Source organism: Acanthopagrus latus, chromosome 17 (genome assembly GCF_904848185.1).
Source record: "Acanthopagrus latus isolate v.2019 chromosome 17, fAcaLat1.1, whole genome shotgun sequence".
Classification (NCBI taxonomy): Eukaryota; Metazoa; Chordata; class Actinopteri; order Spariformes; family Sparidae; genus Acanthopagrus; species Acanthopagrus latus.
Window position 1 is genome coordinate 27,240,301 of NC_051055.1, and position 27,792 is coordinate 27,268,092.

Consider the following 27,792-nt stretch of genomic DNA (forward strand, 5'->3'; position numbering starts at 1 on the left):
AATAAACAAATGTCTATCCTATGAAATGCACAAAGAATGGTATTAAAAATACATTTAGACATTCATTTATAAAATGCAACATAAATTGATATTTCTATTTTATTTAGCTTTGGATGGAACCTTCTGTTACTTTCCTCATACATTTTACCATTTTATTTCTTACGTTATTCATATTTGAACTTATTAGGTTTTGTTCCATATTTACTTATTATCTTGACAAAACAATACAGAAATTAATACATAAATCACTCAATAGAATTTTTTTTGAATAAAATGGAAAATCATATTGAAAGTTAAATAAAAATATGAATAAATACAAAGTCAAGAGGAAAAATAAAATAGAAATATCAATTTGTATCACATTTTATAAATTGATTAATGCCTACATTTTAAAATGTATATTTTATGTATGCATATGACTAATATAATGTATTTTTTTATTATTTGTTTTTGACTTTGGCACTTAAGTCCTCCATAGTTAGCACATATTTAATTACATACTCCAGTTGTGTAATCTATATTCCCAGGATTCTTACAGGGCGATTGTTCATATTTCATTCATAGGCTGATTTATCCAACATTTAATTCTTGAAACATGGCAAAGAATTCCAGGCTGTTGCCAGGATCTCTAAGATTTATGGAGTGATGAGGAGAGATCTCCAACATTCCCTCTGTTAGAAAACTTTGACTCTTGTAAAACAAAAAAAAACCAATAGTGTTCGATCTGAGCACTCAGCTGGGAAAGTTTCACGGTGATAACCGGTTAAAACTTTCCCCCGTTCACCTGTAGCCTCTCTCCTTAAAATATTAAATCTAATGGAATGAGACAAGCAAGGAGGTTTCATTATACGAGAGGGATTAAGTTGCCAGCAAATTCACAGCTGAATAATTTTGTTGGCAAAGGCTGTGAAACGTCTGAGGTGCCTTTTAAACGCTTTCCCATCGTTATAGAAACCATTTCTGGACGAGGCGTCGCTTTTTCAAACGGAGCGCTCGGCTTGTTCTGGCACCAGACCGCTCGCTCTGACCCGCATCCATCACTCTCCAGGTACCGAAGGACATGACTTATTGTTTTGTCATGAGCCTCAGGTGATACGGATGAGTGTTTAATACGACTGCGCCAATAATTCATCTTTCATTAGAGCAATGAAGTGGAAGAATCGCCCCAACTCCGAGTCTGACACATGCGTGATTAAAACCGGGAAGGAAATCATTTGTTTTCCTTCCAGGTGCTCCGCGATGAGGGAAAAGACATCAGACGGAGTCGGAGTCGCAGGAGTCGTTCCAGGATTTAGAGAGCCTGTCTGAAACTTCCCCCCCCACCCCAAACCGAAAAGGTCACGTTTAAATCCCGGTGAATCCATCAACACCAGCGTGATGTGAGGCGTGAGCGTCAGCTGAAATGCAGGCCGTGTTTTTATTCCTCCGGTTTAAAGGCGCTGAGAGCAAATTCTCTCAACTGGCATCTTTACTTTGAGCGATGTGGCTCTGCTCGAGAAAACAAAACATCTTCCTGCCAGAACCAGAAGCGTTCTGGCAAATTTACACCAAGATTTTTCTTTTGTTGAGCTTGTTTTTCTCTTTTGAAGAAGGCGGGGCTCTTTTTTTTCTTTTTTTTCTATCCTTTAATCAGAACTTTAACTTTGCTGCCAAAAAATATTTACACAGGAACATTTTGAGATTTGAAATTTAACTGGTCACAGTTCGATTGCTTTAAAAGGGCCATTACGTAGCTTTGGAGAAGAAATTCAAAGTCCGAATTTTAATATGTAGAATATCAATGAGATATTAATACAAATGAAGAAACAGGTAAGAACAGGATGTAGCAGGATGCACTAAACATAAATATACATTTCTCAAAATTAGTTAGATATGTTAATGTTTCACTTGATTGTTCATTTTGTGAGTTTTCTGAATTTTTACTTTCTGTTTTGTGAATATTTTTGGACCGCAAAGATAATAACACGTCATTGCAAATCTGTGCACATGTGCATAAGCACCCATGTCTTAATATCCCTAAATACAACTAAATAATGTGTATATATACTGTGACTGATTGATAACTGGTCAACAGTAGTAACATGTGTGTCATTATACTCTGAATTATTCACATTTAAACAGGCTTCACGTGTACGAAATATAAATCTAAGAGGTACCAGCTGACTTTTTCTTCGGGAACTGGATGAATATCTGACCTAAAAAGCCTTCAACCTTTTTTTCTTTTGGTTTATTCTGGCTGCTCTGGTTTACAGCAGCTGCTAACAGCAGAACTCTAACAGAACACAGCACAGGACCCGTCCAACACCTGGACGCAGACACACAGTGAGCAGCTAAAGAGACAGACGTCTCCCTCGGGAGCAGGCAAAGGCCAAGAGATTCATCAGCTGACGACTGCTGATGGATGCTAATGTCGCTCTGCTGAATGTGTAAATAAACAGCTGTGTGCGAACAGCTCTGTGAGGCGATGATGCGCCTGTGAGTGTTGTGCAAACGCTTCCCGGAGATAAGTGGGAGCGACAGAAGAAGAAAAAGCAACAAATGCAGCTTTAAGACAACAGCTACTGGAACTGAAACCAGTGTGACTGTGCTGTTATTGTGTTCATCACGTCAGGCAAAGTTAGAGATCCTCCCCCAAAGTTTCAGCTCAGATGTTTGCTGTTTGGTCACAGAGTAGTTTATAGTTTTGACATATGGGGCGTCCATTAAAAGAGACTTTCATTCCCATCCTCGTTTTTTAAAATATCCTGTTTGTGAATAAGGTCAGGAGTGTTCAGGAGAAGAAGGGGGGGAAAAAAGGAACAGTAGAAATGTTGAGATGAATAAAAGCTCTGTTGAGAAATCTGGACTTCTTGAGAGAAAAACATGAAAAACCATGTTTGATTTCTGAGTTACGACATCAAACCGGCCGATGTGCTGCTGAGAAAAGGGGAAAATTGACGTGTCAGGACGGGTTAGGCTCCTGGTTTCACATTGTTCTGGTGTCATAATTCAATCAGATGGGATTTAAATGACACTGTGAGTCATTTCTTCCTTAAACAACAAACTGTTCCTGGTGGTCGGGTCGATTCAGAACAGAACCGAAAGTGCTGCAGCTGTTTGTGTTTTCATTTTGCTGTAGATTTATTGAATCCTGCTCTCGCAACACATCCAACAAACACTTATTAACTTAATACTCAAGTAAAATTATACCCAAAGCCCAACGTTGATGTAATGGAGGCTTGAATTATTCTTATTAGTGGAAGAGTTTACTCATATTTCTTTCTTTTTTTTTTTTTTTTTTAATTGGGTGGATTTTACTTTTTATTTATGGAGTCGCCTCCCATTTTTATTTGCGCTGCTGAGTTTATGCTCCATTTTCAGCGAGTCGTAAATCTTTACGACCCAGATTCAGACAGTATATACCAAGTTGTGCACTTGTACAGGCAACAAGTAAAGGACAGCGTCTTCGAGAGGAGCAGAGGAAGCAGATTTGTCGAGTATGTCCGTTACAACAACAGCCTGGTCAGTAAAGTGTTGAAGTGTTGCACTCGAGATTACAACACTGCACTCGAGTACTTGAAGGTGTCGGTCTCGTCTCGGTCTCAGATGAAGGCGACTGAAGCAATAATAAGTAATATATGTCCGGTTAGATTTTCACAATAAAAGCATGATGACAAATTGTTCAAAAATTTGTCATATTTTCTTTTTTAGACTGTTCTTAACATCACAGTTTGACTCGGTTCAGATAGAAGAGCTACCTGGTCAAGTTAAGAAAAGGTCATACTTCTCGGGCCACGCGTTAAGTTACGTAACGAACATAATGTCATTTATGGACGTGAACTCACTTATGTTGCAACATTAAACAAACAAATCGCTTCTGACACGTGAAAAAGCCAAAAGTCTGTTTTTAGCGGGTTTACCTGTGCTAGAAAATATTAATTTAGAGGCAGGAAGATGTTTGAGAATGAGACGAATGACAAGAATGTTTAAGCAGAAACCTTGTGGTGTATTTCCAGTAGTTAAACGTGAAACACAGCCCTGTTTACAATGATGGTAAGAAAAAACAGACGTTATATCTGCAAAATGTCCATTTTAAGTATGAAATCTAAAAGTACCTGATGCATCGATGTGCAGGGAACAATTTGGGATCAGGATAAGGAAGAAATTGATATATATTGTTTTTGTATAACATATATTTTCTTTTTTTTTTAACTGACATGACTTGATAATCTCTTTTGGCGGAACTACTCACAACTCACAGTCATCTGCACTGTCACAAGGGAAAGTTGTGTTTCATTATCAGATCATCACGTGTTCTTGTGTGATGTTACGACTACAGATACATTTAGTGGAGCAAAACTAAATATTTCCCTCAAAATTTAAGTAAACATTTTACAAAATACAGCAGATTTAAATATCATCCCCATTTTTTTTTTGGTAAAAAATGTGTAATATGCAGTTTGTAGCTGCAAAAACAAATATAAAACATTGGCACAACATTTTAAACTTTTACAACGAGACAAAGCTCAGACAAGATGCATTCAGCACCAACATGATAATCTGTCCATCACTCGACGCCCATGAAGCTGTGAGGAAAACACTTTAAATGATCCCTTTCTCGCAGACGATCTGACGCATCAGGACTTGAGATAAAATCATGCCGAGAACCATCAAGATGCCAAAAGCGACGGCAGAGCCGATGAGCGTGTCTGAAGCTCTGTCCATCCAGGTCATGATGTACGTCATACACGGGGTCGAGTAAACCTCACGCCCGTCCAGCTCTGTGCAGTTTCTGGAGGTGTCGGTGCAGTTACACGAGTCGGGCACAGCTGTTGAATTGCCCCAATCAAGATGTCCGTCGAAGAGGCCGCAGCAGAACCCGCTCCTCTCCACCGCCTGATACGACTCCTGGACCTCCTTCGTCTGGTTGCTCAGCGGCAGCAGCTGCTGCATGTTCTCCTTCACCAGCGCCTGGGCGGTCGGGGTTCTGGCGATGGCTCCGAACACTCCTACGGCCAGCAGCATGAGGAACATCAGCAGCAGGCCCATGAAGAACATGCCCAGCAGGCGGCGGTTCTCTAGGATCGCTCCGCAGAAGCCGAGAAACCCAAAAATCATGGTCACAGCACCGACAAACATCAGCAGGTTGACGCCCGGGAGGAGTTCGTCTGTGACCTGGTAGTCCGCCTTGTTCAGCCTGATGTGGACGGATAAGGTGAGCAGGATGCACCCACCAATAAAAAACAGCAGGTTGAAGGTGAACAGAAGATATTTAATGACTTTGTTGGTCGCCATTGTTGAACTCTGCTGTCGGTTCAGAAGCCAGAGGAGACTGTCCGGGTGCTACTGCTTCAAAATAAGGGAGGCTGCTGTTGGAGAAGGCAGGAACTCTTAATGCATTTACTGTCTGGGGGAGGCGTGTTCAGAGGACGAGGGATCACCTTGTTGAAAGCACAATGAAAACTGCCCTGAGGGGGTGAAGAGAAGCTGTTCAGGCTATCAGGTGGCGACACCTCTGAATTCCTCCCAACTATTGTTGCTGAGATAATGTGGCAGCGTGGAAGGAAAACTCTAAACTACAGGCTATAAAGAAAATCAGTGGAGTTTGACGAATGATGCACCTCTGTGACTAAATCACACAGAAAATAAAAACATGTGTAAATATAAGTATAATAATAATAATGACAATCACAAAATCACCCACTTCTTTTTCCTTCGTTCACCCAAAAAATGATTTGCCTACATCGCAGCCATCAAGTATTTTACTAACATATAAATCTATTTCTTTGACATGAGTTCATGTTTTTCTATCATCAGCATGTTTAAATCAAACACTTTATGTCTTTATGTCCAAGTTCCCCTTTAACCTGAGGCGTCACAATAAAAACATCAGGTTTAGGTTTATTATCACGTTTGCATTAAACTGATTTAATCAGATTGAGTTGATTAGTTTGGTCACATCGACTCATGACAGCATTAAAACCCTAATTGAATGTGACACTTTGCACTGAACTCGTGCACTAAGATTAGATGGAACAGTGACGTGTAATTAAAGTCACAGCATTAAACTGTTTCTCTCTGAGTGTCATTGCTGCTTTGAAACCCGGTAAGTGCACCGGGGTGGTAACCCTTCCACGCATGAATAAATATACACTGTCAACTTTGTCTTTGCATTTCTCTTTGTCAGCCAATTAACAAAAGTGGCTAATTACACTAATTAAGTTTCCACCAGAGTGACAATCGGACTCCCCTGTTGTCAGGAAGAGAGGTGAACAGTTGCTGTTAGACACGATTCATAAATCCGGTGTCTCGAAGAACAAACAGGGACGCAGGAGAGAAACTAAGGAGATTCAGCGAGAAGCAACAAAAGAAGAAGAGTTGAACACACAGTTTTAAAGTCTCGCGAGTCCGCTATGAGGTGGAAACATCCCGGGAGCGGCTCGGCTGAAGTGAACTGATACAATCTTCATCTAGATGCACATAGCTGAGGTACAATTCCATCATATTCAACCGTGATCCACAGCCGGCAAAGCCAAACAACGTGATCATCAGTGTTGTTGTATTTGTTCGCATGAATCTTTTGCTCAGTTTTTCCTTGTTTTAGATTCAGAGATGTTTATTCTGCTGGTTTTAAAACATCCCTTTGGTGTATTTCAGCCAGACACTCATGTGAAAGTCATTTTCCGTGTTAAATCGCACATTTTAATCTCTAATTCCCTCAATTGTCTCACTCACACGCTAACCATTTCTCAAAATCTCGCATTTCCTAAACTTCTCTGGAAGTCAAGTTACACATAAACGACTTTCAGCGTCAATAAACATTAGGAGAAACGTCCGCTCCTGGTCCAGTTATCGATATCAGTGGCATCCTCTGCTCGCTCCAGCTGCCAATAAGCTTCTGCAGAGCCGCGTGTCCGACGGTCCAATAGCTTTTCGAAGCCTTCCTCCCTCCACCACCTTTTACCGAGAGTTAAAGCTCTCCTATCGAGTTCGGTAACTGATTGAGCTCTGGAAATAGTTCCTGGCCTCGTGATAAGAAATAAAAAATAAATAAATAAATAAAAATCCTGCAGTGGAAATAAGATTAAAAGAAGAAGTGGTGTGTGTGTGTTTCTTCATGTCTATTTAGAGAAAGAAAATCCCATTTGGATTATCACCCAGTAAAAACTGGAGGTCTGCAGAGTAAACAAGTTACTCTTAGAGAGTCGTGAGTGGAGGTGAGGAGGTGCGAGGCGGCGCTGCGAATGCATTAAATGTGAGCAGGCAGTAAAGCGCGGCCTGTTAGGGGATAAATGAGACTAACTGGTGACTCATTCGCTCGCAACAAATTACAGACTCGAGTCCAGTTTATGATCTGGACTCATAAACGGCGAAATGCATCTAGTAAAGCAGAAACATCTGAAACACAAAGCTCTCTTCTCTTTATGATCTCAGGCTAATAACTGGGTTTTACAAACAGACTCTCAGGAAAAAAAAACACCGAGCAGGTCCTCCAGCTTCTGCATCGTCCCTCCGTCCGAGCTGCAGCTTCACGTTATGATAATCTGTCGACGGAGGAAATTGAGACACGGCTCTGCTGCGGCTGCCTCGGGCTGTTTTTACAATCCTCTGGCTCAACGCGGCACCTGTTGATTGACAGGTAAACACAGGGTTCATCTCTCTAATGAAGCGTCCAAATTAACAGCCGATGGACGGTAAATACGCACCGAGACAGATTTCCCCGCGTGAGACATAATAACCTCATCCCGAGTAATCACCGACACATTCAGTGTTTGGAAATTGGATTGATTACTCCTTTTAATGAAAGAGCGATGACATGGCTATTTAGGGATGCCACTGATTTAACAACATGCAGCGGCGGCGGCGCTTTTCTTTTTAAAATGTTTTGATTACTTTCAGAATGGTATGGAGATTAGGGAGCAGGGGGGGCAAATCCAAAACCCATCTGCTCGTCTATCGGCTAAATTTAGCAAGCTGGTATTAATGCAACGCTTTTCATTAGATAGTGTTATATAGATAATTAATGTATTGGTGATATATCTCCCTCCTGTAATCTGTTTTACTCATAAGATGCATTATGTTGATGTCAAGGACAAAGAAGACAAGAGGTCCGATCATGATCCAGTAAATAATCCACGACAGGTAAAAGTCCTGCTGTCAAAACTTTATTTAAACTGGCAAAAGACAAAAAAAGAGAAAGAAATATGGCACCATTCATATTCAGATTGGCTCCGTATAATCCTTGACTTCACCCCAGAAAAAAAACAAACAAAAAACAAACAAATTACGGCACACAAATGAATCGAAAACAGGAAGAGGAATTGTTTTCCTCGGTCACTGTCCCCAGGTTGTGGCGGGACAACTGGAATAACTGTGGAGACGCTGCACTGCAAAAAGAAGAAGAACTCAACTGATGGACAAGGAGAAGAAGATTCAGAGGAAGAGTGATAGAGACGGAGGTAAGACGAGAATGAACGGGACGGTATTCACTCGATGGAGAGCACCGGTGTTGTGTCGAAGCCTGTTCCCTCGTCAGAACATGTTTCTACGAACACCACGACGCTTCTTTGAGAGATTTCAACTTTGATACAACACTAAGATTTAAAAACTGATATGATACTTTCTAATATTACAGAATAAGACTGAAAAAAATAAGAAATAGATATAAAAGATATGTTTTCCTTTTAATAAAACAACCTGCACACAACATACATTTGCAATAATGTAAATATCTGCACAGCCTTGAGTTGAAAATCTGATTGTAGATCTGTTTTTGTTTTTTTTTCAGTACTATTGAATATTGATTCTGTTCTGTGTTAGACACGTGTTGTCCTTAAAGTATCCAGGTATCGACGCCTCTAACAACCAATAATCAACTCTTGACGATTAGTTGAGAGGTTTAATGTTCGTCTCTTTGTTGGAACAGCTATCAGCTCTCAGACTGAAATCTGACAGGACGCTGTTACTCTCTTATCTGCCGAAACAAGCGTGTTTGTGTCTGTGTCTGTCTGTGAACACACACTGGCTGTTTCCCCAGACTCCCTTTAATAACATGCACAATTTTGAAAACTGTTGATTGAGGAAAAAAAAAACGTAATAAACCTTGCAAAACAGCTCCAGTTATATTTTCTTTAAAACATTTGTGGCTCTGTGTAATCTCACATTAAATTAGTTTCTTCCCTTGTAAGAAAATCACAGTGTCGGTTTGTGGCAACATGTCGGCTGCTCCGTGTCTCACGGCGTCTCTTACCTGCCAACGTTTAGCAGCTGTTTAAACAACATGTTACTGACTGGTAAACATGTCAAACTGTACAAAAAATACAACTGTTCTCCATGTTTGCATCAGAGACTACAGAGAAAATAAGCATTCACTTGATTTCCTCTTTCTCATAACGTCAACTCAACTAAAGTGAAAACAGAAATCCTACCTAGGAGATGAGGACACATCGAGGGTAAGAGACACAGAAAAGCAGAGGTAATAAAAATAAACATAACATTTACAAAACTACGGTCAAACAGTCGACTTCTTGGATACTTGTTAAACAAAGCGAGAGGGCGAGTGAGAAGCCAAACATTAGAAAATGAAGCTGAAGAAGAAGAAGAAGAAGAAGAAAAAACCCTCCACAGCCTGAGCTGAACTTCAGTTTCTGTGTTTCCATTCCTGAACTCTCCAAGTCAAACATCACAGTAACTTAACAAAAAACAATCTCCCAATTTTTACTTGTACGAGTGTCTTACATAAAGCTGTTATTCAGACGATGTCGTAATGGATTGGATCTCTGCGATGGATCCAACTCCCTAACCGCTGCTTTCACCTGCCGTGACACCACCTCACTGTCTGATTCACGTGTTACACCGACGCTCACAGAAAGTCTGAAGTCGCGCTCTGCGTTTCAAGCTCCTGGAGTTCGTCGTCAGCGTCTCACCTCGTCTCTGCCTCCCCTCCTCCCCCGCAGCTACAGAGCAAATTAAGCCAAATTAAACTCTCCACAGCCTGTTGACAACGAGGTGAGCGATTTCACTTGAACCTCTGCAACACTTCTGATTTAATCTCAACTCACATTCCTCATAACAGGTTTTGCTGTGTTATGCTGTTCTGCTGGATTTTTTGATAACCCTCCAGACTCCTGCACGATGCCCGCTTCACCTGCAATCAAGTTTAATGACGACATTCCTGATTTTGTCGGCCTACGTTCTTCTCCTACGCACCTGTCAATCGTAACGTGCAAAAAACGCTGCGCTCTGTAGTTACTTCAAGTTAAAATCAATAATCCGAACCTGAAAAATAAATCGAGTTTTGTCGTTTCTTGAGCAGGTTCTGCCACTTGAAAATGTCTCTGCTGGCTCTTTATGATCTGATGGATGCTGTTTTATATATGTTGTGTTGTTAGAGGAGGAGATTAAGACGTTATAAGTTGCCTGGAATCACAAAATCGCCATCAGAAACCTGCCCGGAGACAAACGCTGCTTTCCAGGGAGGACCGAGTCACTTTTCTGTCATATATACGTCACCAAAGACATGAACTACAGCGACATTATTGCAAGATCTGTTGTAGATTCGTTATAAACTGACACCGAGTGATTTTAAAGAGACTGAGATGTGTTTCTTCAAAGCTAGTTTTGTTTTTTTATGTGTTGCATTGCTCTCAGTTGTAAAGTCTGAGGTTGAAATCACCAAAACTCTACTAAATAGTTCCTCTAGTGAGAATTTATCAGGTGATTGTCATATTTAGTTGCGGATTCAGCCTTTAGGGACCACAAATTCCTGTGCAGAGTTTGAGTATGAGGTGTTTGAAATATGTCCTGCGCTGATGGAATGACTTTCCTGCGTGTGTCTCTGTGGCAGGATCGCTGTGACCTCTGAACTTTTTCCCTCCTCTTTCAAAAGAAAACTTGCTCACCTGTGAGTTGAACCTCAGCTGGCACACGCTGCAGGAGACGTGCCTCCTCTTTGCGGTGGGAGGGATGCCGAGGGTGTGATGGAGGACGGCTTTCTGCACCGGGTCCATCTGGAGGACGGACACAGAAAGAGGGCTAATTAAAAAAAAAAAAAAAAAAAAAAACGGCGCTCGAGCCGACCTGTAAATCAGCCTCACTCGTCCATCGCTCACCGGGCCTGTGCAGAGGAAACAGGTCGCCTGGAGCTTTTTTAGAGAGCCAGCCGTTCATCTGTAGCATCAACTTGCGCTCTCTGTGGCTCCGGCTTTAACACAGACGTAGCAAGAATTAAGTCCCCATTTTGCTCGTTCGGGGCTCGCACCGTCAGTGTTGGAGTGCAGGGAGCTTACTGTCATGGCCACAGGCAAAATCCCTCAAGTGAACACTTTAAAGGCTCCGCTGGCCTCGGCGTATATTCTTATTCTCATCAATATTTCCCCGGATGAGACTGAAACCAAAGATGATTTATCCCCACTGGCAGTGTGTGTGTGTGTGTGTGTGTGAGTGTGTGTGTAGCTTCTGCTGTAACGCCACAGTGTGTTAAAGTATATTCAGCAAGACTGTGAAGGAGGAGAAACTTCACAGGTTCACAGGCTGATCGTGTCACTGAAGGGACCAAAAACTACATTTTCATCTTCTCAAGTGTTGTATCCGACACTTGTGAAGATGAATAAATGATAACACGAGACTAGACAGGTTAATTGGTGACAGGTGATCGGCTTACAGTTAAAAAGATTAAGAGGAGACACCTCGGAGAACAAGTGCCTCGACACTCGGTTCCACCTGACACAAGTGCCGCGAGGCCTGCAGGTGCATGTAGCAGCATCTAAACGCAGAGCTAATGAGCTGAGGAAGGATCGAGAGGAGAAGAAGAAGAAGAAGAAGAAGACGACGACGACATGATGCACAACTATTTGCTGGGAATTGAAGATGCAGTGGCGGAGTTGCTTCAGATTAAAGTGAAAATCGTTGATGTGCGCTGGCAGGTTTATTTCATGGGAGGCAGAAGTTAAATCTGTGGCTTCACAGATGAAACCTGCTGGCGAGACAGAGTCATGAAACCTCCCGCAGGAGCTGATCGTACAAACACATCTGTGCTTTTTAAGTAAAGTTTGAAATTTTGAGGTATTTTTTTCCCCCTGTATCTTCCTGTAGGTACGAATGAAATTTAAACGTTGTCTCCATAAAGACACACAGAAAAAAAATACCCTTAAAGATGCATTAACTCTGTATAATGACCTGAAACTAAGAATTGTTGTCTTTTGGTACCTTAGAATGAGACATTTCAATATAAAGTCCACCATGTTTCATCAAACGCTGACTCTCAAGAAGGCCTTTTTTAGGTTTTTATGGGTTTTCGAGGCCGCTGCAGGGAAATGCCAATAAATCCTGCAACCACATTAATCAGCATTTAAAATGTTAAAGAAACAAACTAAGGTCAAATATAAAACTTGATCAGATCGTCATCCACATCTCCTATTGCCAGCTCACTAAAACAGACCTTGCTGTCGTTAGATAAAAAAGAAAAGTGTGAGATAAAAGTTAAAACCAAAAAAAATGGCAAGAAAGACACAAGACTGAAGAAAAACAATATAACATGAGGGAGAAGAGACACGAAAACAAGAGTCACTGATGTGAAAAACTGAAGAGTTTCAACTGTTTTTAAATGGAGTCATATTTTAAACCCGGTCATTTATGCCGCTCAGGAGTCGCTGTGATTGATGATCAAACTGTTTTGCAGCCGACAGTCTGACTTCACCTGCTGTCTGATATTCTCTTGTCCATCTGTCACATCTCAGTGACCACATCACAGTTTAGTCATGGACCACTTCACTTTTCCACACTTCAGCCTCAAGTTTACATCGAAACCCTCCCTTTTTTTTGTTCCTGTCAGCTCGGCTCTGATGACAAATTGTTGGCAGTCGTGGTAATTTATCCTTTAATGCGACCACTGACGCAGCTCTCTGATATTTCCGTCTTCTGTCAGCAGGCCAGAAAGCTCTGCGCTATGAAATTCTTCTTTTTTTTCTTATTCTTTGGTGGTTTGAGAGTTTGTTGAATTCCGACTTGGAACGAATGCAACTACGACAACAAAAAACACTTGGATCTCGGACAAGCGAGGCGAGCAAGAAACAAGTAAGACGACTCCCATTATGCCGTAATTATTGAAAACAGCCTCTGCACGCACGACGAGCGCCGAGATGTAGGCGCCTTGGGGACGAGCTCCGAGTGGTCGAACGCTGCACGCCGCTCGCATGTTTGCCGTGTGCCTCCCTGCGTGTGCTGACAAGGCTTTGGGGAATGAACAAACACATCTGCCTCGCCGAGGAAGCGTCTCAATGGGCACTTCTTGGCTGCAGAAGGAGGAGAGGTGGCGGCGCTGCGTGGGAGGATTAATCCACCGTGACAATCGTGCTGCAGAAGGTAGGCACAATGATGTCACACCGCCGCTCTCTGTTGACGCCGTTTGGCTGAACTCGGGCTGTTTACGTTACCTCAGAAATGTTTTGGTTTTTTTTTGTGCAGCAGGAGAGAAAAGTTTCACCGTGGAAACTAGAACCACACACAGAACTGTCCTACGTCGCCGATCATCCGTCTCTTTAGTATTTGAATTGGCAGAAATCTGCATCAGAGCAACACATCAATACTCCAGCGCACACCGAGATAGTAAGACTGACATCATTTAATAACACGTCAGGTTAAAGCAGCTCTGAGGAAATTACTTTTTTTTTTCTTTTTCTGTTGGTTCTGGCGGCGGTGGTGTTTTCGCCGCCTCGTGCCAGATCCTGATTTGGCTGGTTGTGTGCACTTTGTTTTGAAAGAGACTGAAAGAAAGACACAACAAATTTCTGATTCTTCTTTTTCTTTTTCAAACACAGTGGACTGCGGGACGTATTGCAGTGAGTTCATGTGTATTTCTCTGGCTGTGTAAGGTCAAAAACTGTAAGAAGGTGATGGTGAAACTTTGATTCAGTGCCGAACCACCAGAGCGCCGGACAACAGGAATAACTAAACACCAAAACCTATAAACTACAAACTACAAAACTAGAACAAATATTACACTTTAACGAGATTATAATGATACAAAATCTGCCAATCTATAATACGACTGTTAGCGAGTCGATACAAAATGCTAATTATGTAATCTTTATGTTTATGTATGAAGCTAAAAGAAACTTCAAAATAAAAACATCACGTTAATTCTCGTGTTGATAAAATTGGCACATTTCAAGTTGTTTGTTCTCTTGTAATAAATCAGACACATGGAGCATCACAGGGAAACTTTCAAGCATTAAATGCGACACTTCACTTTGTAATATAATTACATGGAAATTGTACATGTGTTTAAAACACAATTGCAGTAGTCAATGTTCGAGGATTATTTGTTTTTTGAGAGCTAAATCCATCAGGATTCATGACCAAATGTAAAAAGTAAGCGAAGATAATTATGTTATTCTGTTTCCTACTTCATGTAATAAACCTAAAAATACACCTAAATGTAAAAACATCCTTTTAATGGACAAACTTTTGCTTTTCTTCATGTAAAAATAAGTTTATCAGACACCTATACAGTTGAATACAATGCATGGGACCTACAACAATCCTTATTTTTATGCATCATATGACGTCAGGGAGACGCTGTAGTTCGCGCTGGTCTTCTGATTATTTCATCGTTGCCAACAGGCGAGCAGTAAAACTCAAACATTCAAAGGGACGGATGCAGGCAGGGAAGTAATCAGGCGCAGGTGACGGCGCTGGAAGGTTTCAGCAGCTTGGCAGCAATCGACAATCTGGCAAAGAATGGCTGAACACCGGTCTCTATGTATTTACACCGCGGCTGAGGGAATGAGAAGCAGCTGGGCCGACAGGTGACGACGTCAGGTGACCTCAGAGGGAGCCAGCTCACTGAGGGGCGACGGGACGCAAAACATGGGATGGAAAATTCCAGAAAAGATCAAGTTTGGTGAAAGGCGACAATGGCAGAAACCCAACATCCCTCTAAGAGCCTGAGGCAGAGAGCAGGGGTGAATAGATTCAGGTCTGATGGAGGCAGACTGAAACCGAAGCTCAGAGAAAAAGGCAACGCGAGCAGACACAGACTAAGAAATAGAAACAGGTGCTGGTAATGAAAATTGACTTGGGACTGAAGGGGAAAGAGACACTGACTGAAACTCCTTTCACACCGGGAAAAAACCCACAGACATCTGGCTTTTGTCTTCAGCGTCAGGGATCACAGGTTAAATGACTCTGCAGCAGTCATCTGGATGTAAACTGCTGAGAAGCTGATTTCTGCTGTTCCCTGTTTTCTGACACGTTTGTGCTTGAGAACACGACACACCAGGACAAAGACACCGATTGTTGAATGCGTCTGCTAGCAGCAGGAAAAGAAGTCAATCACCAAAAAACCTGTATAATGAACTAATTTTCGGTGAAAAACGTGTGCTAGTTTCAGGTTCAGACAGAAAGTCTGTCGGGCGGAAGAAGCAGAAACTGATTATAGGCTCAGACGGAGAGACGGGTTTGATCTTAGAGGAGAGGCAGACTTGATTTCACCGGGTGAAAAGCGAAGTCATCATGGAGGAAAACGAGCCGGGATAACAGTTCAAATACGGGCTGTCACATTTCCTGGCAGTCCCTCAAGGTTTTCCCATGTTTACCCCTTCCCGAGGGTTTTGATCGACCCCCTCTTGCCCCTCAGACCAGAGTCACATCGGGTAGAGGTTCAAATCTCTCTTCAGCGCCCTCGTATGACATCAGTCGTGTCCATTTATGTAAGAAGACGCGACGAGACATTTCCAAAATCTACGTCTACAGCTGCACTGATTCCTCTTGCGTTACCATGGCAACCCTGACATTACCATGATGAAATTTTTTTTTTCTTTTCTTTTTTTTTTTTTTCTAAGCAGAGACAGAAAATCTCACAGCTTCACACCATCAATCAAGGAGCCCTGCGTCGTTACCTGGACGGTACCTGTGCTTTACGAGGCTGACGTTAGCTTCCTGTGCTACGTCTGCACGGAAATTCATCTGTCTCTCGCACAAAGTGCATCTCGAGCCAGCTCGTTAGCTACCGGGACATTAGCAAACTAGCAGCCATGCTGTTTTACGCTCGTTATAAATAAAAGGGCCGTGATACATCACAAAGGCAGAGAGCTCTCAGAGTCTGTAGTTTGAAGTGTCCCTCTGAAACACCTCCGTCTGCAGAGACACTTCACCCGACCAGTAACAAGACTGCAGACACCCCGTCCTTTTGGTGTGAATACACAAACCGGAGGGGACGGGGCTAAGTGGTAGGGGCGACTCGGTTGTGTACACCAAAGCTGACAGCAAAAGAAAAAGAAACGTAGCCGGGGAGAAAAGTTCAAACGCTGTTCGCTGGCTCACCTTCTGTGTCGATATCAGAGAGTCTGTTTCTGGAAAGTTACAGAAATTGTCAGACGAGGTGTTGAAAGATGTGGGGGAGAGAGGGGGCTTGTGAGGATGTTCACCTTTAGACAAAAAAAAAAAAAACTTCAGGCTGAGACACGGAAATAGAAACAGAGAGAGAGAGAGTATCAGGTTCAGGGACATGCAGCGTATTTTATTCCAGGGAGACTGTAATGGCTTGCCTGAGTTATGAGCTCCCAGCCTGCCTCTGACTTTGACATCAGATTTAATGTCAGACAAACACAATAAAAAGAAAAATGGTTTCAAAGAGGAAAAAAAAAGCACACGAGCGCTCGTCTGAGTGCCACTTACGTAGAGATGCTTTTAGAGAAAGTAATGAATTCAAAAATCTTTAAGAATCTATTTATTCCTCCACGTATCATTCGTCTCGGATGAAGATGAGACGCAGCTGTAATTGTAAACGGTTCACTTTGCAAAGATTGGATCCAAACAATAATTTCTGACAAAATGAATACACTCCGTTTTATAATCAAAATAACGCCGCGATAAAATGTTCCCTCTCGCTGCAAAACAATGCAGGCGATTGAGCTGTCAGCGGAGTGAAGGAGTCTCACATGAATCACTCGCTGCTTACGTTCACAGACAATGCAAAGTATCACAAAGTAGTCCTCGGTGGGTGTTTTCACACACTTACGATCCGCCGTGGTACTTGACATGAAAGGATTTTGAGGAATGCCATTGTGCCTCAGCTCTGCGGCAGCATTCAGTGGAGTATTTCTGAGAATGTCTCCGCGGAGTGTGTCGATGCAGAACAAAGTACAACGTCGAAGAAAAAGAAGAAAAAAAAAAAAAGAAAGGCTGGTTTGAGGTTTACAGTCCCGACGGTTTGACCCGGGATCCAACTCACGGCGAGCGAGAACCAGGACGGACGCCACGTGATTCATTCGAGCTGAATACAAACAGAATGCCGAAAATAAGTAGTTCCTACATTAATCTGCACTAATCAATACTTCATTAAGAATGTTAATAATTGGAACTAATTGTAATGAGACAAACCCACCCAGACAATTATCACCCGACTCCCGATTTTAATGACTTTAATGCTGTAATGTTTGGAGGGGACGTTTCAAACTAGCAGTAATGATAGATAAATACTGTACGCAAACTTTATTGATTAATATTCAGCTTATAGATGCTCAATGGGGCTTTAAATAAAGTGCTCTGATGAAGGACAGCAGGCTGAAACGTTAGCATGTTGGTGGACAGAGTCTTTAGTTCAGTGGATTTCCTGTTTTATGTTGAAAGTCCATCCTCATGTGTTTTGCCGTCCACTTCCTGTCTTTGTCTGTTTTCCCGCCCGTGTTTCATTTGTTCATCAGCCCTCGTTTATGTGAACCTGTTCGTCTGTATTCATCCTGAGTCTCCTGACGTTTTCTGTGTCTGTTCCTCGGTCCTCGTGCGTTATTGACTTCATGGTTCGTCCTCTGTTGTCGCATTACTGTTTCATGATCCTGATTCTCCCTGTTGCCTTTTTTGTGACACTTGTCCTGAAGAATTGCTCGTGTGCTGCCTTTAAAATTCAGCACTTTGAAAACACTGTGGAGGTGCATCCTTTCAGTGATGAACTACAGTTTAAGTGACGTGCTAACCAAAACAGCTGAGACAAAATCAATGCAGACTACCTGCTGAACACAGAACCACTGACAGGTACACTTCACAACTAGCCGATCAATCAGAGCAAAAGAGCCAGATATTACCAGTCAGCATCATTCCTGCACTGACAGGAGGTATTCTTCCTTTTAGGGATCAATAAAGCACTCCCAGTATTTATTCCTGACTACAGACCATGGTGCTGACCATTGTATGGTAGTTATTGGGGCCTAATTCATTCTTTACATTAGACAAAACTTGTCTTGTCTGTTTTAGAAATGTATTAAACACCTTCCACTCAATTAGGGTATTAAGTGTCACTTTAAAAAGTCCCCCAGCGACATCCTGACTGTGACCTACAGAGGTACATCTGGATACTTGAGCTTGCCCAACTGTTATTGGACCACAGAGAGAAAATGGTTGCAAGGAAAGGTCGATTATTTGGTATACAATCATCATATCAACTGTATAAGGTGTTAATAATGTCACATGTGTTGTGCGTTCGGCATGTTCTGCTGCCAATAGGTGGACAAAATCTCTCCATTAACAGCTTTAAAAATGAAAACCAGCTGAGACTTTGTTTGGCACACTCGGTTTGACTCTGTGTGCACAGCTAAAACGGAAAATTCAATCTGATGACAACATAAGTGAACCGAATGGCAGGAAACTGACACAGATGTGCTTCTGGCCGAGCAGACTGCGCCGAAGTTGTCTTGTCCTTTTTTATGTTTTTGAAACTTTTTTTTTTTTTTTTTACACCTACTGCAGCAGAGAATGTGTAGTTATTCTGAATTGTATGGCTCATAAATGCACGGAGCAAGGACGGGAGACCGGGCTAATAAAAGCTTTTTACAGCTTTTTTTTTTTTTTTTTTTTTGCAGAATTCCAAAGGTAGAATGACCTCACACACCTACTCAACAGTTGGGTAAAAAATATGAGACGCATTATCGGCATTTAATGGAGAATACATTTAGCGAAAGTGTTTTTTTTTTTTTTAAAAAAAGTGATAGGCTTTTAAAAATATGCAGAAGGTCATTTTAAAGTAGCTGATGTCAGTGACGAACATCCAAATACCGGAGCTGACCTGCCGCTCTTGGATCCAGCTAATGTCCCTTTCATCACCTGGATCTCTCTTTCTGCTGATTGCTACGCAGCGTGTTATGTAACGCTGTGCACCGAATGTGTAGGCTGTGTCAGGGAGGTAGGAGCCGATAATGCCCTCTTCTTCAAATGAAATGCATGTGATGATATGCTGCATGGCGGAGAGAGATCAGCTTTGCACCCTGCAAGCGCTAAAAACTCATTGCATTACATTACAGGAGCGAGGGGGGGGGCTCTCCTCTGCTCTCTGCTGCGCCTCCTCCGCCTCCTCCGCCTCCTCCGCCTGCCCTGACACACTTTGCAGCTGGACTGGAGGGAAAGAAAGTGTTATGCAACCGTCTACCTTTGTACTGTAAATCTCACCCAAGTTTTTTGGGTAGGGAGCAGAGGATGACACATGGAGCTGGCGAGGCTCGCTGGCACAGGAAACAACGCTTCAGCAGAGAACCAGACGCACTGCAGCCTGCTGGGAAAGCGGGGCCCGAGCTCTGGAAAGCTAACGCCAGTTAAAAACATCTGGGCCACAAGAGAATGGATGACCTCTTACTAGAAACATGCGCTTGGGCTAGAAACATGTTATTTCTCCCTCACTCCAGTGCAGATGAAACTAATCTGTAGTGATGAGGCCACGAGAAATGGCACGGTCCTGCACAATGAGGGATATTAGCACATATTTGTGGTGATATCATTAATCATGACTACAAAGTGATGAAAAAGGGCCTCAGAGTTCTCCCTGTGAGTTTATTCCACGGCGCTGTTATTGGCGGCGTTGCTGTATTACACACAGCTCAGCGCCGAGGTTCCACCACCTCCTGTGCGTCTTTTCCACGTGTCTTTTTAAGAAATCCCCCCTGTCATGTAGCATTTCGCTCCCTCCCTGCGCTGAAACGCGACGTGTTCAGGCCTCATCTGCAGAGAGCAGCTGCACTGCCAGGGACATGTTATTCCCCGAGCTCCTCTTCCCATCAGCCACCCACTGAGCCACACACTCCACATGAGCCACGCCTGCCAGCAGCGGAAACGTTGCCGGAGCAAATGTACCGCGACGCACATATAATCCACGCGCAAACACACAGCACTAACACCCACGCACACGCCAAAACGCATCACATATGCCCACTTTGCAAGTCCTGCAGCAGTGTGCAGGGCAGCAAACTCAGTGTCATCTTTCAAATCACTTCCTAAAGCTCTAATGTGCAGGGTTTTTTTTGTTTCCTCAGTCGGTCGAGGTTCCAGCACCAACACTTGTCAGTCATCCTGATGAGCTGTCTGCCATGAAACGGCCTCTAGCCCGAGGCTGAGGTAAGCATCAAGCCAGCGCAGACGATCAGAGAGCAGATGGCGAACGCGACCGATCTTCAATTAAAGAAAGGGGAATGTTTGCAGTGTTTCTGAAGAGGTCTCGCACTCACATAAACATCCTCAACGTAATTGGAAAAAGCAAAATCTGGTAAACATGGAGGGTTTAAGATCTTACAGAGTCAAAGACACAAACAGTAATGTGAAGAGTAGTTCAGTTATTACTTTAATGTTGAACTGTTGCATAATGCAGCTTTTACTAAATTTCCCTTTTTTTTTAAATTGGCGCTGATCTTTTCCTCCTAAAAGCAAAATTCAGGCAGGACCGTCTTTGTCTTGCATGTCCAGACCTGACAGAATGGTCTAGCTGCACCAGGTGCCCTTTCTGGTATAGGTGGGAAAACATTCAGGCCTGTTTGTATGTCTTCAAAAGAATCACAGTAATCTTGGGCATGGCTAAACCCGGTGTGCAACGAGGTGTGCCCCTGCAAAATAGTGCCACTGTGATCTTGTTTTTCACGATTCTCTGAAACAACTTAAGTAGATCGGGGCGGAAAAGAAAATAAAGCTCGTCCAGCATAATCCAAGTCTCTCGAAGATCCCAAATTGATTTTAAACGACGTTAATCACATCTGTTTTCTTGTCTCTGCCGCAGCTAAGCTAAAACTGTTAGCATGCACCGTCTTTTTAAATCCACGTGGGATCTCTGTGCTTTCAGAGACTTGGATCACGCTGGATGAGCTGTGTGGAACCGTTTTATGTTTCTTTTTCAGTTGTTATTTTACGTTTTAAAACAAGTCCCCATCCGCCTCAGTTGTTTAGGAGAACGCTGCTGTGCTGTTTTGCTGTGAAGCTCCAGAAATGTTTTGAGGATTACGAAACTTCGCCCAGCTTTCCTTCTGGATCAGGGGCGAGTGGATCATGAATACAGTTTAATTTTTGGGTGAACTTATACTTTAACGGTTCTTACAGCAGGTCCAGGTTCCTTAAATTAATATTCCTATTTCACTTATCCTCCAGTCTTCACATAAGTTCTCTTTTCATTGCTATAAAGTGCAATCTTAAAGCGAAATTTAAAGCTTGCCGACATTTTAATTTGTCAGCTGTTAGAGAAAATACATCAAGTTCAAGGTATCGTAACGATATAAGTAAATCTGCAGCCGGCTCTCTGTCTGTTGGTGTCCGCTTTCATTTGTCTGTCTGTCTGTGATCTGCACTGATGTGTCTTTGTCAGGGGTAGACGTCTCCGGCATGTCGACAGCGAGACAGAATAAGCAGGTCGTTTGCCGGATACTATCTGACAGCCCACAGAAGGCCTGTCCGTCTCAAAGTTCAGCACAGCGGCCGCGGCTGACGCTTCCCCCCCGACTCCGCGCTGCCTGGATAATGTGACAGGACAAGACAGTGATGAGCCGAGATGGCGGTCCAGGCTGGTTGACTTTAACGGCGGGCGACTGATAAAAAGGGGACAAAAACACAGACTGAGCGCTAGCTGTCAACCTGCGCCTTCGCTCTGAAGCAGGCCGCTCTGAGACGGGTCTGCGTGTGACCGACAGAGTTAGCGTCAAACAAACAAGCTGGCATTAAAAAAAAAAAAAACTCAACAAAGCTGCAGATAATCAATTATGTGACATTTCGGTTTCATTCTGCTGTCTGAGCGGTTTCTGAGGGAGATTATAATCATTTTGAAGGATCAGCGAGTCATAAGTTTTACTGCCTGAAAGCATACAAGACGCCTTAATACAGCTGCAGCGTGCTGACGGATCAATACCAATAAACAACCTGATGATTACCTGGATGGATGCTGTAATTTCTGTTTTTTGGCAGTCTTTCTTTCTTCTTGAACAAAACTGCTCCTTACAAAAACAAACAGAAAGCACAACAGAACAAAACTCGTGTTTCCCTGAAAAATATTCATATTTATCGATGCTGTTTTGGTTTGTTTACATCATAAAGAAGTGCAGCAGGTTTGTGTTTGGTTAATCATCTAATAAAACAACAAAAAAAAAACAACAAAACAATATAACTCAAATATTTTTATTATGCGACTGTAAATCTGCTCTGTTAAAAAAAAAAAACCCTCAAGCAGTAAATAGAAACAGAAATCCTCACACTGGAAAGGTTCATATTGACAATGTTTGTGGATCTGTTGCCTCCACAGTTAAGGTTGAACCCAAACAAACCTGTTACGTTTGATGCTGGTGAGAAAGCTTTCAGCTGAACCCTGTTCTGGACCAAACGGACGTCTTGGAACGGAGGGTGTCGGTTCTCTTTTAAGCAGACTACGATACCAATTGGTTGCAATCAAGATAAAAACAACCAACAATTGATCTGTGATTTCAAGTATTTAACCTGTTAACCTGCCTCCCCTCTCTACTAACACTTATCTGTGTCGGCACATCGACGCCGTTCTGTCCAATACATTATTGACCATCTTTCAATTTTGACCGACAATCTCTATTATTGCCAAGCGGCCGAGGAAACCGCGTGTGTCGCAGATCCTCTCACATGAATAAACTCAGCCGGTCAAATCTGAGCACTCCGTCACTCAACTCAGTGAGCGAGGAGAGACGCCTGGCACGCTCCATAAAGAGAAAAGTAGCCCGAAAACAAAAAGCTTTTGATCCACAGTGGACGGACTCTCACCAGGTCTTTCTTCTGTCAGAACGACTCAAATCAAAAGACCACGCGGTCATTAAAAGCTGCAGCGTGAAGCGCGACTGAAGCACGGAGGCATGTGTCGAGGAAAAAAAAAAATACCCCTGCGTCTCGGATCAATATCCTCTCAGGGGTCCGTCCCCACTGTTAGAAATCAAGAAAATTGCCTTCTTTGTATGAGCCATGTATATACTCATCTACATCGCATCAGTAACCATGGCAACACATAACATGTGCATTTAAAGTCCAGGTTGCAGTCTAATGATACCGATAATGTTCATAATCAGTGAGAAAATGAATGAATGATTAGAAGCGTTACAGAGCAGCGGACTGGTGTCAGTCATCAGCAGGCTGCAGGTGTGAACGCAGCCTCAAACTACGAGAGGGGAAAGATGGCGTCATGGTTAACAGAAACCAAATGTTGAACGCCGGTTTCGATCCCCTGGTGTCAAATTCTCACAGTTAGAGCGGCCGGCCGTTCCTCCGTGACTCCCTCGACAGCGGTCAGCTTTCACTACGACCACCAGAGGAAATTTAAACACCGGTTGTTTCAGGTGTTCCAACAGCTGGCTGATTTTGTCATTTCAGTTGCGAGCACAGTCTCATTTTGAAGAGCGGCGGCGGCGACACGTGTCACACTGTAGTCCAACTTCTTTGTGGAGGAACATGCTCGACTGCAGCTGTTGCTTTCCGTTTGGGCGGGCAGATTATTTACGATCCGATTTTACTCTCTTCCACACGCTGTATTTAAAACTGGTCTGTTCCAACTTAAAAATGTTCAACGGCTGCCACGAATAATCAATGGATAAGCATTTCTGAGTCTTCTTTGTTGTGAAACTGAACTTGAGAGAACACATTCAATATTAAAAACAAATCAGATTTGGGTTTTTTTGTTGTTTTTTTTTTTTTTACATTTTCTCAGTTAGAAAAGACGCTTCTACGGTTCACCGACAGAAAAAGCTGCAGCTGTTCCAGTCGGACTTGACTTCCAGCGCTGGTAGAATAAAAAGACACCCAGCAAACTTCCATCACATATTTTATCTTCTTCACACTGCGAGACAGTCGGGTCTCAGGAGGGATCTATCTCTCAAACAATGCAGGCTGTCAAGTCTGCCGAGCATGTATCTGCAGAAAACGTATTTTAATGAGCTGACTGAACTCTGCACAGCTCATCAATCCAAGTCAAACGCCTTCGAGTCAGAGGGACTCGTGTTTAATTAACATTTACAGTTTAATTAACTTGAGATAAACAAAACTTCTGTATTGATGTTAAAGGTGTAATCTGTAGAATATGGAGGTGAAAACATTGGAGGCAGAATTTCACCGGAGTGACCAACAACTGCTGCTCTTATTTAGCTATCCTTGGATGTAGCTAGCAACTGTTAGCCAGTGAGCTCATGGTTCAGTTTGCTGTGGAGCCGGCGGCCCTGGACTTTGTCTGGACCGGGACCGAGGTCGTCACGACAGGCGAACAGTCCAGAGCTGGAGACTGTTTTGGTGAGCTTATTTTGTCTAACCCCCGCTGGAATAAAGTGCCATGTGTTAAAGGAGGAAATGAAGCTCTTACTAGACTTAAAATTCTGGTCATATTTTACAAATCGCTCCTTTAAGTTAATAAGAAAACAAGAGAACATCCCACTGAATTCCTGTATGACTTCTTCACAGTGCAGCTGTGAATTCGACCACAACCGCAGCAGCGAGTGTTTCGCTCTGCAATGGACCCGAGATGAGAGAAGCTAAGGCTCATCGGCTCTGGTATTGCAGTGGTCCACGTGGGTTTAAACTGAATTTCAGTTTCATATTCCGTGTTTCCTTCTGCAGTACAACAGCTAACAGAAGAAAAAAAGGAAAAAAAAAAAAAGGCCTTCTCGGAATGTGCTTCAAGCAACAGAGAGAGAGCTTTATAATGATGTCTTGGAAAAAGGTCTCTGTCACATTAGATCTGAGTGAGTGTGTGGAGAAGATGGAGAGCACACAACACGTCCAACAGACGCCTGTGTTACAGTCTGTTATATACAGTGTAAGCTATATTTGAAGCATGTGCACGGCTGAGGCATGTGGTGTTTAGACTGGCTGCTGCTGAGGTACTGACGAGTCTGTTCTGTAAAAAGGGCAGCCAGGTATTTAAAATATACATTCAATATACAATATACACAAAAGTGCATATATAGTATATAGTGAGAGAATGACGGGTCAATGAGGGTTCCACCGGTGAGGTCTAAATGCTCTGTTCACAGCCGCCAGCCTCGCTTACTATTAACTAAAGTGGGATGAATGACCTGTCAAATGTAATCCTCCCCCCGATGTGTCTCCCAATTACCTCCTCCGCCTGACCCAGTCCGTTAGTTCATCATCAGCCGCTGTCGTAGATCGTTGGACTTCAGAAATTAGCAAGTCAAATCCCAAAAGGTTTTTTTTTATTTATATATATATATATATATATATATATATATATATATATATATATATATATATATATATATATATATATATATATATATATATATATATATATATATATATATATATAACGAGTGAGAGCAAGGCTTCTCCAGGTGTTCAAATACAATGAGACTGAAGCTTGTGACACAGCAGGGAGGTGAATCGACAGCATTAAAGGATGGTGAGGGACCAAATTTTGGTCTACAGAGCCCCAAAAGTGAAAAATTGTAGAAAATAATATTGTAAGTCATTTATTTGCAAAACGAAACGGAGTGGTTTACAGTTTTCTTTTCACCTTCGGTCACTTCGCTGGACATGTGGGGAGGAAAATGAGCCACAGATAGAAAGTTTTTCTCTTTCTAGTATTTATCTGCTCGATTGTGTTTGTGATGTGAGTTTGCCCAGTTTTGGAGACATCAGCTGTACGGCTGTCTGCCTTCTCTGTAATATAATGAAACTAGATGGCACTCAGCTTGTGATGCCCAGTGCACCAAAAAACATTCCTAAAAACCCTCAGCAACAGTGTTTGGTTCTAGAAATCATGACCCATAAAGGAGGGCGGCACTCATGTTTACATCCCACGCTGTGAGGAGAACGAGCCTCTCGTCCACGAGTACAGGCACCGTGATACAGATGGCAGATGTAGTTTAATAACAAGAAAATAATTCTCCTCTATGAAATTGCTCACAACGAAGTCTGTGGATCATCTGAAGTAACACTGCCAGATGTAATGTTTAAGCTGAGGCCCATCTCGTTGAATTATATTCAAGAGAAGGCAGACATCTGCAAATCTCCACAGCTCACACCAAAATAATCTAAAATGAGAAAAAGCCGTTAACACAACAGGAGGGAAAATATTTGTTTTGATTTAAGTTTTGATCCCTTTAAATCTGTGCCTAGACCAAAAATAGAGACCTGAGGGAGATGATGATTTATTTTATCATCAAATTGGTGTTGGTAAAAGAAAATAATTACAAAGCTCTTCTGCTCATTATAAACCGAATGACTACCTTTCTATTACATTTTCTCAGTTCTGCGTCAGGATCAGGTGGGTGCGCGCCGCCCATTGAGAAGATGAATGAATTAATAAAATTACTACCGAGCATTGAGCCTATATTTATTTGGAAAATTATATTCTTAACTGCGCAGTTGTGTGCAGCGTAACGGGCATAATGACTCCAACAGAAAAGCGAGAGATTTCATTGTTAAGCGCTTCAGTAGGTAGGAAAATTCACACAGTCTGTGCTTTGAAAGAAATACAGAAAATCTGCTTTGTGTCTTCAGACCCTTTCTTTCATATTCTGCTGGTTTTTAACCAAGTTATTAAAAGATCCTTTTGATCTTTCAAACTTCGGGGGAAAAGTCTGTTTCCACTTGATGATAATATTTATCTGCGCTTCCTTTTGTGTGGAGGCGGCGGTGCCGACGGAAAACAGCCAAACAGGTGAGTGTGTTTCTCCGTCCACTTACTTCACCCAGAATAAATTAGGGCCCTGTGAACATTACAAAATAATGATATAACAAGTGTTCAGTTTACTTATTTCCGATGACGGCATCTCATTATTCTTTTTAAAAGCCTGGTTGCTTAACAGCGGTAACTGAAGGTGCAAACTTGATGTGAGGAGAAGTGAAAGGAAAGACGCTGTTTAACAGTGGTGAAGGTCAAACGCTGCACTCTGTTTGCTTTCACTGTCTGTTTCCTTCTTTGTCTTTGTGTCTCATGAATGTGTCCTCCACCACCGCTCCAGACAACACGTCCTGGTTTCTTTTTTTTTTTCTCTCCTTTTCGATTTCTTTTCTCACCCTGACACATTTTCTCTGCACTTCTCTCTCGCAGACACTGTGTTTTTCCACCAGGTACGAATGCTCCCTCCGGATTTTTTCCCATTGCTCTTCACCGCTGACCCTTTCTCACCCCAGCGGACCCCATCAGGAGGAGATATCGAACTGGGAGAGTTCCCTCGAGGCTTTTGGCAGCCTCACAGTCCGTCCCCCCTCGTCCAGCTGAGATAAAAAGATAAAAACATAACACCGTAACCCCCCTCTGCACCCGGTCCTCCGGTCATCTAATGTCAACTATATCAAAATCTATCAGGCTTGTTCTCTGCGGACCGCTGATGTAAAATAACCCATCTGTCAGTCTTGTTTGTCCAGTGAATCACAGCTTTTCCATCTGCTATTCTAAAACAGCCCGGGTCAGATACAGCCAGAACACAGGAAGCGATACCTGAGGATCTGCTGTAACTGAATACATCTGAGTGTCACGATTCTGCGTCTCTCCAACACCGCGTGTGATTGTCTGAGTGGAGACAGGTGTGCCGGAGTCAGCGCAGAGCC

General features: G+C 42.6%; 1 protein-coding gene across 4 annotated transcripts in view; it reads right to left on the bottom strand.

Moving 5' to 3' along the window:
- Nucleotides 1-27,792, bottom strand: part of znf385d (zinc finger protein 385D) — an 86,590-nt gene that overhangs the window by 30,388 nt on the left and 28,410 nt on the right. For 3 of the 4 annotated variants that reach the window (XM_037075374.1, XM_037075371.1, XM_037075372.1), the window contains one exon: nt 10,881-10,988. The exons of the other annotated variant lie outside the window; for it this stretch is intronic. In XM_037075374.1, the coding sequence (XP_036931269.1) occupies nt 10,881-10,988 (108 nt within the window). The remainder of the gene's footprint in view (nt 1-10,880; nt 10,989-27,792) is intronic. 4 annotated transcript variants of the gene reach the window in all.